At 38.9% G+C, this 14,591-nt stretch overlaps 2 protein-coding genes across 5 annotated transcripts in view; one reads left to right on the top strand and one right to left on the bottom strand.

The window, feature by feature from the left end:
- LOC132400596 (trifunctional enzyme subunit alpha, mitochondrial-like) overlaps nt 1–11,744 on the bottom strand; it is a 59,931-nt gene extending 48,187 nt beyond the window's left edge. The window contains exon 1 of the mRNA XM_059981696.1: nt 11,612–11,744. Coding sequence (XP_059837679.1) covers nt 11,612–11,687 — 76 coding nt within the window. The 5' untranslated portion in view covers nt 11,688–11,744. The remainder of the gene's footprint in view (nt 1–11,611) is intronic.
- The window catches only part of hadhb (hydroxyacyl-CoA dehydrogenase trifunctional multienzyme complex subunit beta), a 45,246-nt gene continuing 42,299 nt past the window's right edge, over nt 11,645–14,591 (top strand). The window contains exon 1 of one of the 4 annotated variants that reach the window (XM_059981698.1): nt 11,645–11,775. The gene's annotated coding sequence lies outside the window, so the exon portion shown is untranslated. Of the gene's footprint in view, nt 11,776–11,858; nt 12,120–14,591 lie in introns of those variants that run through there. The other 3 variants (XM_059981697.1, XM_059981699.1, XM_059981700.1) reach the window with 3 other exon arrangements.

Below are 14,591 nucleotides of genomic sequence, written 5' to 3'. Positions count from 1 at the left end.
GAAGTGATAATCTCAGCTATACCGAAAGAAGGCAAGGATAATATGGAATGCGGGTTATTTAGACCAATATCCGTTCTTAATGTAGATTATAGATTATTTACCTCCATTGTGGCCAAACGATTAGAGGAGTTTCTACCCACACTGATACGTAACGATCAGACAGGTTTTATACGACAATGCCAGACACAAGACAATATACGAAGGACACGTCACATTATGGATCATATACAAAAAAATAAAATTGAAGCAATAGTGATAAGTGTGGACGCTGAAAAAGCATTTTATTCGGTTAATTGGAATTTTCTTTACAGAGTTTTACATAGATTTTGTTTCCAAGACACAATTATTAAAACTATACAGACACTATATGACAATCCTACTGCTAGGATTAAAATCAATGGATATTTAAACTATAAACTCGTGCCCCTTTCTGTAAACTAGAAAAGTGCATGAGACAGGGTTGTGCATGGTCACCGCTACTCTTCCCGTTATATCTGGAACCATTAGCTCAATACATCAGACAAAAATGAAGATATCAGGGGAATTACTATTCAAGGGACAGAGCATAAATTGGCTTGTTATGCAGATGACATTTTGATCTACCTAGGGCAACCAACATACTCTTTACCTAAATTGATGCAATCCTTTGAACAATATGGTCAATTATCAGGATACAAGATCAACATAGATAAAACCCAATTACTTTCATATTACTATAGCCCACCAAGAGAAGTTGAAAGTCGATACCCCTGGGCATGGCACACAGAGTCTTTCAAATATTTGGGCATCATTATGCCAAAAGATTTGGCAAAATTATCAGAATGTAATTATCAGCCTTTATGTAAAAATTAAGGAAGATGTGGCAAGATGGAACCTGATTCCTTTTTTCAGTCTCAGTTCAAGGATTGAGTCTATTAAAATGGATATACTGCCCAGACTGTTAAATCTCTTTCAGACCCTACCAATAGAGATTAATCAAAATCAATTCAATGAATGGAACAAGATGCTATCAAGGTATATTAGGCAGGGTAAAAGGCCTAGAGTTTGTCCCAAAACTTTGCAATTAGCAAAGGAAAATGGGGGGGGGGGCCTACCTTCTTTAACAGATTATCATTTTGCAGCACAGTTGAGAGCTGTGATATGTTGGTGCAACCCATCATATGACGCTCAATGGAAAAAACATTGAGGAGTGGGTACTTCCCACCCCCATACAAGCAATTTTGGCTGATTAACAACCTGCAAAGGTACATAAATACTATTGATAACCCATGGGTGAAATTGACTCTTAAAATATGGAAAACTACTATAAAAGAATATAATCCAGAGGGAGATATTGCAATTCTTAAATGGTGTGCATATGACTCAGATTTTACACCAAATAAATTGGATGCTATATTTATGGACTGGACAGCTAAAGGAATAACATTTCTTTGCAACATAATGAAAGAAGGAACACTGTTCAGTTTTGAAATGCTTAAAGAGAAACACTTTTTAGAAAAACAAGATTTCTATTGGTATTTACAGATGCGGCAATATGTTAATAAGACGCTTAAAAATGTAACCAAGGCATGTACATGCTTGATAGAGCTCCTTAGAAAAGCATATAATTCAGATAACGGTAGTAGAATCATTTCAAGCATGTATAAGGGGGTGTCAAATCTTAAAACACATTCGATCTCATACATTAAAACGAAATGGGAGAAGGAAGGAGGGATAATTATATCTGAGGAAGAATGGACAACAATATGGAGATATCAATGGAAGTGTACCAGTTCACAGAAATGAAGGGAGTTTGGATGGAAAAGCTTGATAAGATATTTTATTACACCCTCTCAGAAATCCCATATGATAGTAAACTCCCTGTTTGCTGCAGAAATTGTGGAAATCAAAGTGCAAATCATTATCATATTTTTTGGGACTGCCCCGTTATCAAAAACTATTGGGAGGGGATACACAATGCCCTACAAGACATCTTTAAACATGAAATACCCTTAGAGAGCGAGACCATATATTTTAGATATATACCTCAAGAATGGTTGAAAAGAGATAAATATTTAATGAATATACTGTTGGTGGCTGGTAAAAAGACTATTACTAGGAAATGGTTATCACAGGAGAGCCCAACTTTAAATACATGGATGGAAATTACAATGGACATTTACAAAATGGAGAAGATAACAGCATCTGTTAATCATAAGCTGGAACAATTTGATTCATACTGGGAAAAATGGTTTAACTACATAATGCCTCATAGGCCTGATTTTATTCTCACAAATCAATGAATCTGTTGTAAAAAAAAAAGATCACTCCCTACTTGTACATAGTTTTTTCCTTGTGCTTGTTTTTTTTTCTTTCCACTCTTTTCTATAAGTGTATACCTCAAGATAAATACTTTGTGGAGATTTGTGATGTATATGATTATATGATATATATGTACAATGACTGAAATACATCTTATGGAAATGTTTGTTTGATGATGAACTTCCATAAAAAAAATCACAAAAAAACTTTTTAGTCAGTTCACATTTTTCAAAATTAAATTCCACCCTCCATTGCTTTGCCATTTTTACCAACTTACGGATGGTATTATCTGCAAACTTATAGAGTTAGGAACAGTATTTGACCACGTAGTTATGAGTGTACAGGGAATAGAGTACGGAGCTGAGGACACACCTCGTGGAGCACCAGTGTTTAAGTAGCCACTGCCGCCTATCCTTACTGACATTGGTCTGTTGGCCCAGAAGTCAATGATACAATTGCAGAGGAAGATATTGACTACTCAGTCCAGCTCTAGGTGATGAATTTGCTTGGATTTAGTGTTGAAGTTGCAGTTGTAGTTCTAAACCAGAGTGTGAAGGAGATGTCCTTACAGTCCAGATGCTCCAGAGATGATCTAGCGAATGGCATCCACTGAGATCCTCTTTCGGCAGTGGGTTCAGTTTGTCTGGAAGTCTGGAGTTAAGGCACACCCTGACCAAACTCTCAAATCACTTCATTTTGGTAGATGTCAGAGACACTACTAGTAGTTATTAAAGCATGTTATCGTGTTTTATAGTGGTGTTAAAACAGGTAAGAACTACAGATTGAAGCAGGGAGAAGTGAAAAATGTCTGCAAATACCCCTGCTGGCTGATTTGCACAGGATCTAAGGACTTGGCCAGATGCTTTCTAGGATGCACTTTCCAAAAGACTGACCTTACGTCTGCTAGTGATTGTGGGTTCAAGTGCAAAGTACACTGGACACTGTTGGGGTGGATGATTTCATACATTCTTTTCTGTTCAAACTGTGCATAGATGTTGCATATTTTGCAACACACACACACACACACACACACAAAGTGCTGAAGGAACTCCGCAGGTTAGGCAGCATCTACAGAGGAGAACAAAAAGTCGATGTTTTGAGCGGAAACCTCGTCATCTAATGCATCTTTTAATGTTTTATCTTTTATTTTTTCCCCCCTCCTGCCTGAAAATCTCTTCTGGCAACAGAGCTTGCAAATATATTGTTTCTCGAATCTGGTGTTGAGTGTGCTAACAATGTTGCCTGCCCAGTTCAATGGAACCAGGGCTACAATGCTAGAGATGTTTGCAGTGAATTTGAAGGACTTTGCAGAGACAGTGATGGTGCCATCTTTTCGCAATGCCTAAAGCTGCTGTTTGTAGGTTATTCAGATCTCTGGAACATCTATTGCCAAGTACACCGCGGATCTGAGATCCCTGTCAACCTGCATCATACAGCCCTCTGAAAACAAAGGTTCTGCACACAACCCTAAAAATGCAGAACAATCCATTTCATATACCACTTCTCAGCAAAAATAGTCATCAATGGTAAATTCATTGTTGTCATTAATGTGCCAGCACAACGTTTGGATGACTGGGAAAAAGAAGAGTTGAAAACGAAGACTTTAGATCTGGAACAAAACTCACAAATTCCTTTATTCCTTTTATTGATATAGCATTCCAACAATGCTGATTTACAAAAGACACCAATTAAAAAGTTATTGACAAGAAACATGGCTTGGAATTCTAATGTGACTTCCAAAAGAATACGGAGTCATAGAAAAATACAGCATAGAAAAAGGCCCTTCGGTTCAACCTGTCCATGCTGAACCATTTACACTGTCTACTCCCATCGACCTGTACTGGGAACGGTATCCTACCATCCACGTACGTATCCAAACTTCTTTTAAACATTGAAATCGAGCTTGCATGCACCACTTGTGCTGGCAGCTCCTTCCACACTCTCACGACCCTCTGCGTGAAGAAGTTTCCTTTCATATTCCCGTTAAACTTTTCATCTTTCACCCTTAACCCATGATCTCTGGCTGTTGTCACACCCAACCTCAGTGGATAAAAAGCCAGCTCGCATTTACCCTATCAATATCACTCATAATTTTGGATACATATCAAACCACCTCCTAATCTTCCACTTTCTTAGGAATACAGTCCTAACCTATTCAGTCTTTCCAAATATCTCAGGTCCTCCAGACCCGGCAAAATCCTTATAAATGTTCTCTGTACTCTTTCAACCTTATTTACATCTTTCCTGTAGGTAGGTGACCAAAACTGCACACAATACTCCAAATTAGGCCTCATGAATGTCTTCTACAACTTCAACATAACATCCTATCTTCTGTACTCAATACTTTGATTTATGAAGGCCAATATGCCAAAAGCTTTTTTTAAAATGACCCTATCTACCTGTGCAACCATTTTCAGTGAATTACAGACCTCTATTCTCAGATCCCTTTGTTCTACCACACTCCTCAGTGTCCTACCATTTACCCCAGTTGGATCCACCAAAGTGCAAAACCTCGCACTTGTCTGTATTAAATTCCATCTGCCATTTTTCACTTCATTTTTCCAGCTGGTTCAGATCCCGCTGCAAGCCACGATAACCTTCCTCACTGTCCACTAAACCCCCAATCTTGATGTTATCCACAAATTTGCTGATTCAGTTAGCCAGATCATCATCCAGATTGTTGATATATTTGGCAAACAACAAGGGAACCAGCACCAATCCCTGCGGCATTCCGGTAGTCACAGGTCTCCAGTCAGAGAGGCTACCATCTCCTACCACTTTCTAGCTTTTTCCACAAAGCTAATGTCCAGTACATTGGATTAGACATCTCATCTTGAATGCGGTATGACTGAAACTCCTTGACCAACCTCCCATGCGGGATCTTGTCAAATACCTTACTGAAGTCCACATAGACAACAGCCACTGCCTTGCCTTCATCAACTTTCCTGGTAACTTCCTCAAAAAAAAACTATAAAATTGGTTAGGCGTGACCTACCATGCACAAAGCTATGCTAACTATTCTTAATCAGTCCATGTCTATTCAAATACTTATTTATCCAGACCCTCAGGATACCTTCCAATAACTTTCCCACTGCTGATGTCAGGCTCACCGGCCTAAAATTTTCTGCTTTTTTGAAGAGCCTTTATTAAACAGCGGAGCAACATTGGCTATCCCCCAACCCTCTGGTACCTGACCTGTCGGTTAGGATGATTTAAATATCTTTGCTAGGGGCCCTGCAATTTCTGTACTTGCTTCCCACAGGGTCTGAGGGAACACCTTGTGAGGCCCTGGGAATTTATCTATCCTAATTTGCCTTAGTACAGCAAACACCCTCTTCACAGGTGTTCACCCTCTTCTCCCCTGTAATCTGTCAACTTCAAGGGTCCATGAAGTTGAAGCTGCTTTGCCTCATTTCTATAGACTCCGTGCCCATCTACTCAGTAAATGCAGATGCAAAAAAATTATTTTGAGATCTCCTCCATTTCTTTTGGCTCCACACATGGATTACCATCCTTTTGTTCTTAACACATCTATAGAATCCCTTAAGATTCTCCTTCACCTTGTCTGCTAGGGCAACCTCACACCTTCTTTTAGACCCCTGATATCTTTCTCTAAGTATTTTCTTGCATTTCTTATAGTCCATAAGCACCCCATTTGTTCCTTCCTACCTATAAATGCTATGCAACTCCTTCTTTCCCCCTTAACCTGGGCCTCAATATCCCTTGAAAACCAAGGTTCCCTGCACCTGTTATCTTTACCTTTTATTCTGACAGGCACATATGAGGGTTGTATTCTCAAAATTTCACTTTTGAAGGTCTCCCATTTACAAAGTACACTTTTGCCAGAAAACAGCCTGTCCTAATCCATATTTGCCAGATCTTTTCCGATATTATTAAAATTGGCCTTTCTCCAATTTAGAATCTCAACCTGCGGACCAGACCTATCTTTTTGCATACTTATCTTGGATTAGTGGTATTGTGGACACTAGATGAAAAACGTTCACCAACACAACCTTCTGTCACCTGCCCTGTCTCATTCCTCTATAGAAGATTAAGTACCGCAAATCTCTCATTGAGACTTCTATATACTGATTAAAGAAGCTTTCTGGAAAATATTTGACAAGCTCTATTCCATTTAGATCTTTGTATGGGAGTCCCAGTCAATATATGGAAAGTTAAAAATCACCTACTGTAACAACCTTATGTTTCTTGCCACAGTCAACGATCTCTCTGCAAATTTGTTCCTCTAAATCCCTTGGACTGTTGAGAGGTCTATAATATAAGCCCCATTAACATGGTCACACATGGTTTCACCCAGTCTGTCCTGACTGAGCATTGCCTTGACACTTTCCCTGGCTATTGACCCGCCAGTTCTGCCCCTCCTGCAACCAAGTCTCACAAATGGCTACAATATCATAATTCCAGGTGTTGATCCATACCCTGAGATCAGCCGCCTTTCCTACGATGCTTCTTGCATTGAAATACATGCAGTTCAGGACATTAATCGCACCATGCTCAACTTCATCATTCCTGACTTGGTCTGAGGTCTTCTTAACAACTTGTCTCTACAGCCTTTCTACTAACTCTTTGGCACTCGTGTTCCCATCCCCTTACACCTCTGTTCTGAACCCCACTATTGCAGCACTAGCTTCCTGCTAGGATAGTAGTCCCCTTCCAGTTCAGGTGCAAACTGTCCCTTCTGTACAGGTTCCACCTTTCCTGAAAAAGAGCCCAATGATCCAAAAATCTTTAGTCCTCCCTCCTACACTAAGTCCTTAGCCATGTGTTAAATTGTATAATCTTCCTACTTCTGGCCTCACTAGCTTGCAGCACAGGGTAGCAATCTTGAGATCACAACCATGGAGGTCCTCCCCTTTAACTTCGCACCTTACTCCCTGAACTCACTTTGCAGAACCTCGTCATTGGTACCTACGTGGACCACAACCTCTGGCTGTTGACTCTCCTACTTAGGAATACTGAGGACTTGATCTGAGATGTCTCAGAACTGAGTAGATACACTATGACTCAGTTTCTAATGATTGACCTTTCCCCCATTTAATGATTTTACTGAACAACATACCACATTCAGTTAGCAAGGCAAATTTCATCAAGTGAAAGGATATATTGTGCAAGAACATTATCTCAACCCAATACTAAGCAAAAAAAAAGCTAAACCACCCTTCGTCCTTCTTCCTGAAGGCTGTGTATCAAGGGAGATGAACAACTGAATTCAGTGATATAAAATGGTATAATTACAGAGGTAAGTTTTCAATAAAAAGTCATTTCTAATGACATAAGTTGTGGCTCATTAGGATGTAAAAACATGTTTATTTAATTTTTTCACATAACTATCATGATCAGCTTTTTTGAAGAAATGAATGACATTTTAATTTTAGAATACAACTCTAAATATTTTTTATCTGATATTAATCTTTTGCCATCAAATAAACACACCAAAGAACCATAGTGCAAATAATACACGTGGGCAACTGGAATTACTGAACTCGTCTGCCCCCTGAATTATGCAAATATGCTAGATGTAGCATGCTATTTAATCATTGAACTTTGGCACAGATTGTTCATTTACTTCCCATACATGGTTTAAAAAAAGGGCTGGAATAACCTTTGTCCCACTTCAAACACGTATGCTTGTTTGCAGATTAGGTCACCAACTGTTCCACTGGTCTGACACTCCCACAAATATTTGCACCATTCAGTATGATTGCAACACTTTGTAATTATGACAAAAAATAGCAAGGATGGCAATTTAATGCTCAAGATGAGCAGAGCAAAAGTAACAAAGCACAAAGTTAAACTCTATTTAAATAATAATTTTGTTGAAATCTGTCAGATCCCAAACAGAGAGGAAACTGAAATATGAGTTAACACCAAGCTGAACTCTTAAAATGAAGACAATACTTTTTTTTGTGGACACAAGTACGTAGTTATCATCATCATTACCCGCTGTGTTGTATGATGTGGATGATTATGGTCTACAGGTTAGCAGAGGGAAGGAGCGCCTTACACTTCCTTTGGTAGAGACGCATCTCCACCCTGCCAGCCAATTGTGTGGTACAATGCACAAATATAGCACTGTACATCAAAATATTGTAGCCTGCAAAAACAGATGAAAGCAATATTTTCAGACTAATCCGCTTTTCATTTCCTTAGGGTTCAGTTCCACGTTCACATATATCTTTGCATTATTTTCCAGATTTGAAATTCACTAAGCTGCCTAGCTTAATAGGACGCATTATTTAAGATTTGAAACATCATAAAAGGAAAATGTAATGATAAACATGATACAAGCTGGACCCATCTCAAATTTGGAGCTACATAATTAAAACATTCACAAGTTGCTTGAATGTGGGGGTTGGGAAAACAAAATAAAAACCCTTATTTCTTTGAGGTCTGGACCTGCAAGAACGAATCCACTTACAGGGGATCTAACTGGCTATTTAAATTTATAAAAGTTTCCAACAGTGAAAGAGCGGTGTTTAATTGACAAGCACCTCAGTGGTTTTGGATAATTAATATTCTATAGTTTGCAAGTGGTCCTGCTTTGACAGTTTCAATTGAAAATGAAATATATTTTTAAAGAAAAAGACCGCCAGTATACTAAGTTAGTACCATTCTTTCACCTTAATAAAAAGGGACTGATGGCAAGAGAGAAATGGTACACATCTGGAGGATAGGAAGATCCTGACATACCAAAACATTGTGGTGAATAATTCTACAAATTCTTATCTCATCCATTTCGCTCACATCTGAGAAGTGAGTATATCAGAGGTAAAGTGACCACATTCAAGAAAGGAGAAAAAACCTGATTGTGATAGATACAAAGGGTTCTCCCGGGGAATTGATCATGATAATCTCTTCAACTACACCCATCTCCTACCCCACCATCACATGGCTGAAGAGCTCTTCCCTAAGATGCATTGAAAATTCTTCCCACAATACCAAATTCATATAAGGAGATATTGTAGTTAAGAAAATAAGAATTGGTCAAAAATGTAGAATTTAACTATTGTAACAAGTAGAATGGCTGCAAGGTTTGAGGAGGTAATTCCAAAACTTAAAACTGTAGGTGGCTCAGGTCACAGCCAACAATCTGGTAAGCTTAAGAGACCAGAAATGGAGAATTGCTGGGTTTTTGAAAGGATAATAGGACAGGAGGAGATCACTGTGACATTAGAGATCTTTTGTTCTTTGAACCTGATATGCTGCATTTTATGGAGTGGGCACAAACCAACTCCGTTTGTTTCTGATGACATTTAAGATTGTATTTATATACTGAGTATTTAAGTTATATAAACTATTTTTTTCCCAGCACTGTTGCAAATGCAAATTCAATTCAAAGCAACTCAGCAGGCCAGGAAAAGTGTAAACAGTTGACATTTCGGGCGAGACCCTTCATCATCAATTCAAACAGTTTTAGTTGCTGACCAAGGGAAATTTTAGGTAGCTTCACTAAGTAAACTATTTACATATTTCAGAACTTTGCTCCCTCAGAGAGCATTATGATCAAAATTTATCAGAACTTCTGTAAATAAAACAATGAATCAGATCATGAACATAAAATGTGATTGGAGCACTTCATAAAAACCTGATCATCTACTGAAAAGTAGATGTCAATTTGACAGTTTTTATTATGGACATTGTATGGTATCTTGGGATATTTATAACATCATTATTTTATATATATATATATATATATATATATATATATATATATATATATATATATATATATATATGTTAACTTAATGCTTAATATTTTTAGTCAGAGTATGCTCTTCTGCCCACTAAATTTTCATTGACCTTCATGCACACATTAACTCCAAACTCTTCCAAACGGAAACCTCAGATTAATATTTGCAAAAAATCATAATTTAAATTATAACAAATTTAAATTGTGACTGATATAAATGTGATGTTGGTGTCAGGTAAAAGGCTTAACCACAACAGACTTTAATAAAATACAGGTGACCCAGCATTAGGAGGTGGACATAATCTTAGAAAATGGCCCATATTGCAATTTTCGATATCACAAAGATATACATGAAACAAGAAATACAGTTGGGAAAAAATGTTGTTTATTTTATTTTCCCACATAAATTCTGTGAGAGTGAGGTTTATTCTCAAATTTTTGGGAGATGATTTTAAAATTTCTTTTACACAAATTTATATATTCCCAAATTCTCCTACTAAAATCACTAAATTTCCAATAAATGAAAGAGTTGATTTTCATGAGTGCTCAACTAAGATCCTTAATTAAAACAGAAGTTTATATTCAACACTTAAAGTAAATGTTTAAAAAGTCATAAATACTGTAAATTACCAGTGTCCATCGTACAAGGGTCAAATTGACATTTACTTTCAGCAACTATGTCAATAAATGCCTGCTGCACAAATAGTACAGGGACAACCTTATAAAAATTAACAGAGTTATCAATGACTCTTTAAATTCATTTATTTTTAGCGCTGTTGGTCAAAATTGTCTCAAGAAAAAAAAGACAGAAAATGCTGGAAACACTCAGCAGCACCTGTGTCTGGCAGCACCTGTGGAAAGATGATACTTGACCTGAAACATCTTTTACAGATGGTGGTCCAGCTGCAGTTTCTAGTATTTTGCTTTTATCTGAGGATTTCCAACAACTATAGTTCCCTTCTTTCATTTACTGACAAGAGGGCTGATTGACATCATCCTACACAATTTATAGGAAATTAAAGTATTTAATTTCACATTCCATTCAAACGTTTTATTTTATTTGTTCTTTCAAAGATTAGGGTGGCAGCTGAAGTGTTTTTATTGGAAGTCAACACTACCAATTGGGCGAAACCATTTAGAATGTAATTATGTAAAAATAAAACAAACATTTGAGTTTTATTTTGCCGTCCAATAACACATGTAAATATTCTTTTATATTATGAGCTATGTAGATCGCACAGCAAAACGTACTTATCGAACACAAATCAGGCAGAGAGGGAATAAAAAGTCTAAGTGTCAAATCTCTATAAACTTGTCTCCGGGAGAAAGTAACGAGTAATGTTGGAAGAATTTTTCTTTTGACTTATAAGGTCGAAAAGCTGTCCTGCTGACCAGAGATAGAGAGAGAGAGAAATTCCGTAACATAAAGTTATCAAAATGTCGTGGCATTTATGTCCAATTTAGTAGCTGAGAGACGCACTGCATCAACACAACCTACCGCTAAATTTAGGCAACTATTCTCAGAGAGTCCGCTGTAGCGAAGGAAATAAAAACTTGAATTCCTTCCATAAATGAAATAAGATCTTAAACCATGTGTACCTGAAAAGCGCAGCCGCTTCCCGGCTAAAAGCCGGAGCCGTAGCGGCAACGCCACTGCCCGCACCACCGCCGCCATCTTCTGCTGACCCGGCTCCGCCCGACGCGACGGCCTAAGGGAAATCTCGGGCTCGCCTGAGCAAAACTACCCACAGCGGGTCTAATAGGTTAGAATCGCACTTAATCCCGAATATTTCACCCTCTATTTCCTCTACCGCTTTAAAATGTTTTTGTGTGGGGGAGGGCAAAACACAATAATGGGCGGGCTCTGAGGTTCGGCAGGGAGGGGACCTCCGCTGGTTGTTAGGGTGAGAGTACCGCGGCTCGGGTCCAGGAAGCGGGAGAGCCGAGCACGGGATCGGATCGGGAGGCCGGGGCCGAGTCGGAGAGGCAGAGCTGAGAACCAGGTCGCTGGTAAAACCTTGCTCAGTGGGCGAGACCATGTTGTATTTGTGAAGCGGAGCCTGTGGGGGAGTCTCGGGCTTGGCTGGCGGGGGCAGCGTCGGCGAAGGTGCTGGTCCAAAATTAAAATCAAATGTTGGCGAGTCTGACATTAAAAGAGAAAATACTGGAAGTGCTTGGCAGATCGGAGTTTTTTTTGTGGCGAGGTCATTGCTGGAAATATAAAACGGATGATGATGCTGTTGCTTGGTTTAGTTGAGACTTTACTACGGATAGTTTTTGTATTTGGCTTCACGGTTATGAGGCTGGAGGGGAGAAGGGTGTTGTGTGTCCGGTGGCGGGGGAGGGAACAAGTTACAGGATGGATTTCGCTTTGGGGCATGACTACCCACGTCCAGAGTGTCCGGGGCTCGGCCATGTCCCTCGCCAATGATTTCAGGTGAACTGGATCCGCTGTCATATCAGGGTCCGGTTTTCTCTGTCTTCCCGGCCGTGACAGAGTTAATACTCAATGTTGACTATTCTGTAAACTCTTCTCGCAGCTCTTTGCAATGTAGTAATTTTGTTTTCAGTTGCGCCGATTTTAAAGTAAACTATTGATAAAGTGTAAAAGGTGTAAATCTCCATGTAAATTGTCCCATTATTACTTACAATAATGTCATTGTGGATTTCGCCCTTACAATCCTGACCTCATTGCCCATGCAACTAACACGTCTTTGTAGTTTTTATTATTTGCCTTGTTTGAATTTTAAGTGTGTGATGACAGACAGACATACTTTATTGAGTAGTGGTGGATAACTGTTTGTCAGGTTGGAGGCCGGTGACTAGTGGTGTGCCTCAGGGATCTGTACTGGGTCCAATGTTGTTTGTCATATACATTAATGATCTGGATGATAGGGTGGTAAGTTGGATTAGTAAGTATGCAGATGATACTAAGGTAGGTGGCGTTGTGGATAATGAAGTAGGTTTTCAAAGCTTGCAGAGAGATTTAGGCCAGTTAGAAGAGTGGGCTGAATGATGGCAGATGGAATTTAATGCTGATAAGTGTGAGGTGCTACATTTTGGTAGGAATAATCCAAATGGGACATACATGGTAAATGGTAGGGCATTGAAGAATGCAGCAGAACAGAGTGTGCATAGTTCCAAGGGTAGAATCTCATGTGGGTAGGGTGGTGAAGAAAACTTTTGGTATGTTGGCCTTTATAAATCAGAGCATTGAGTATAGGAGTTGGGATGTAATGTTAAAATTGTACAAAGCATTGGTAAGGCCGAATTTGGAGTATTGTGTACAGTTCTGGTCACTGAATTACAGGAAAGACGTCAACAAGATAGACAGAGTACAGAGAAGATTTACTAGAGTGTTACCTGGGTTTCAGCACCTAAGTTACAGGGAAAGGTTGAACAAGTTAGGTCTTTATTCTTTGGAGCGTAGAAGGTAGAGTGGGGACTTGATAGAGGTATTTAAAATTATGAGGGGGATAGATAGAGTTGATGTGGATAGGCTTTTTCCATTGAGAGTAGGGGAGATTCAAACAAGAGTTGAGAGTTAGGGGGCAGAAGTTTAAGGGTATCACGAGGGGGAATTTCTTTACTCAGAGAGTGGTAGCTGTGTGGAACGAGCTTCCAGTAGAAGTGGGAGAGGCAGGTTTGGTATTGTCATTTAAAGTAAAATTGGACAGGTATGTGGACAGGAAAGGAATGGAGAGTTATGGGCTGAGTGTGGGTCAGTGGGACTAGGTGAGAGTAAGCGTTTGGCATGGACTAGAAGGGCGAAGATGGCCTGTTTCCATGATGTAATTGTTATATGATCCTGAGGGAAATTGGGTTTTGTTACAGCCGCACCAACCAAGAATAGTGTAGAAGTATAGCAATATAAACCCATAAATAATTAAATAATAACAAGTTAATCATGCTAAGTAGAAATAAGTCCAGGACCAGCCTATTGGCTCAGGGTGTCTGGCACTCCGAGGGAGGAGTTTTAAAGTTTGATGGCCACAGGCAGGAATGGTCAGCTTGTTATTTCTAACTATACAATTTAGATTGATATAGTTCATTCTTACACACTGTTCCACAAGAGTAAGCTAAACCTTATAATGCCATAAACTCTGGAAAAAGTTGAAACTAAGTTTGAGCACCCCATATCCAAAATGCTTGGGGTTGGAAATGTTTTGAATTTTGGAATATTTGTATTTATAATGTTACGTATTCAGGCAACAATAAATATATGAGTTCGGCAAGGGTTTCTTATAACAAACAACACGTTTATTAAACACAGAAAACAAACCCCCCAAAAGTAAACAAACACTACCGTAACCGGAAACAGCTGCTGAGCGGCTGTTCAAACAGTTCGTAAAGTGATATTCCCAAAACAGTTCTTTGAAGTGATATTCCAAAACAGTTCTTAAAGTGATATTGCCAAAAGTTCAATATGCTCACAGTCCATTTAAAAGGAGAGACTTTACAGGACGATTTAAATTCTCTTTCACGTCGCTTGCTTCGATTCCCGACGTCGAAATTCCCACGAAGAATTTACGAAACAGAACGGCTTCAAGGCACTGACCTTTCCTTCTCCACTACCTTC

The sequence above is a fragment of the Hypanus sabinus genome, chromosome 10 (assembly GCF_030144855.1).
Source record: "Hypanus sabinus isolate sHypSab1 chromosome 10, sHypSab1.hap1, whole genome shotgun sequence".
Lineage (NCBI taxonomy): Eukaryota > Metazoa > Chordata > Chondrichthyes > Myliobatiformes > Dasyatidae > Hypanus > Hypanus sabinus.
The sequence above is the reverse complement of the archived record's forward strand: the minus strand, read 5'-3'. Positions and strand labels throughout refer to the sequence as shown.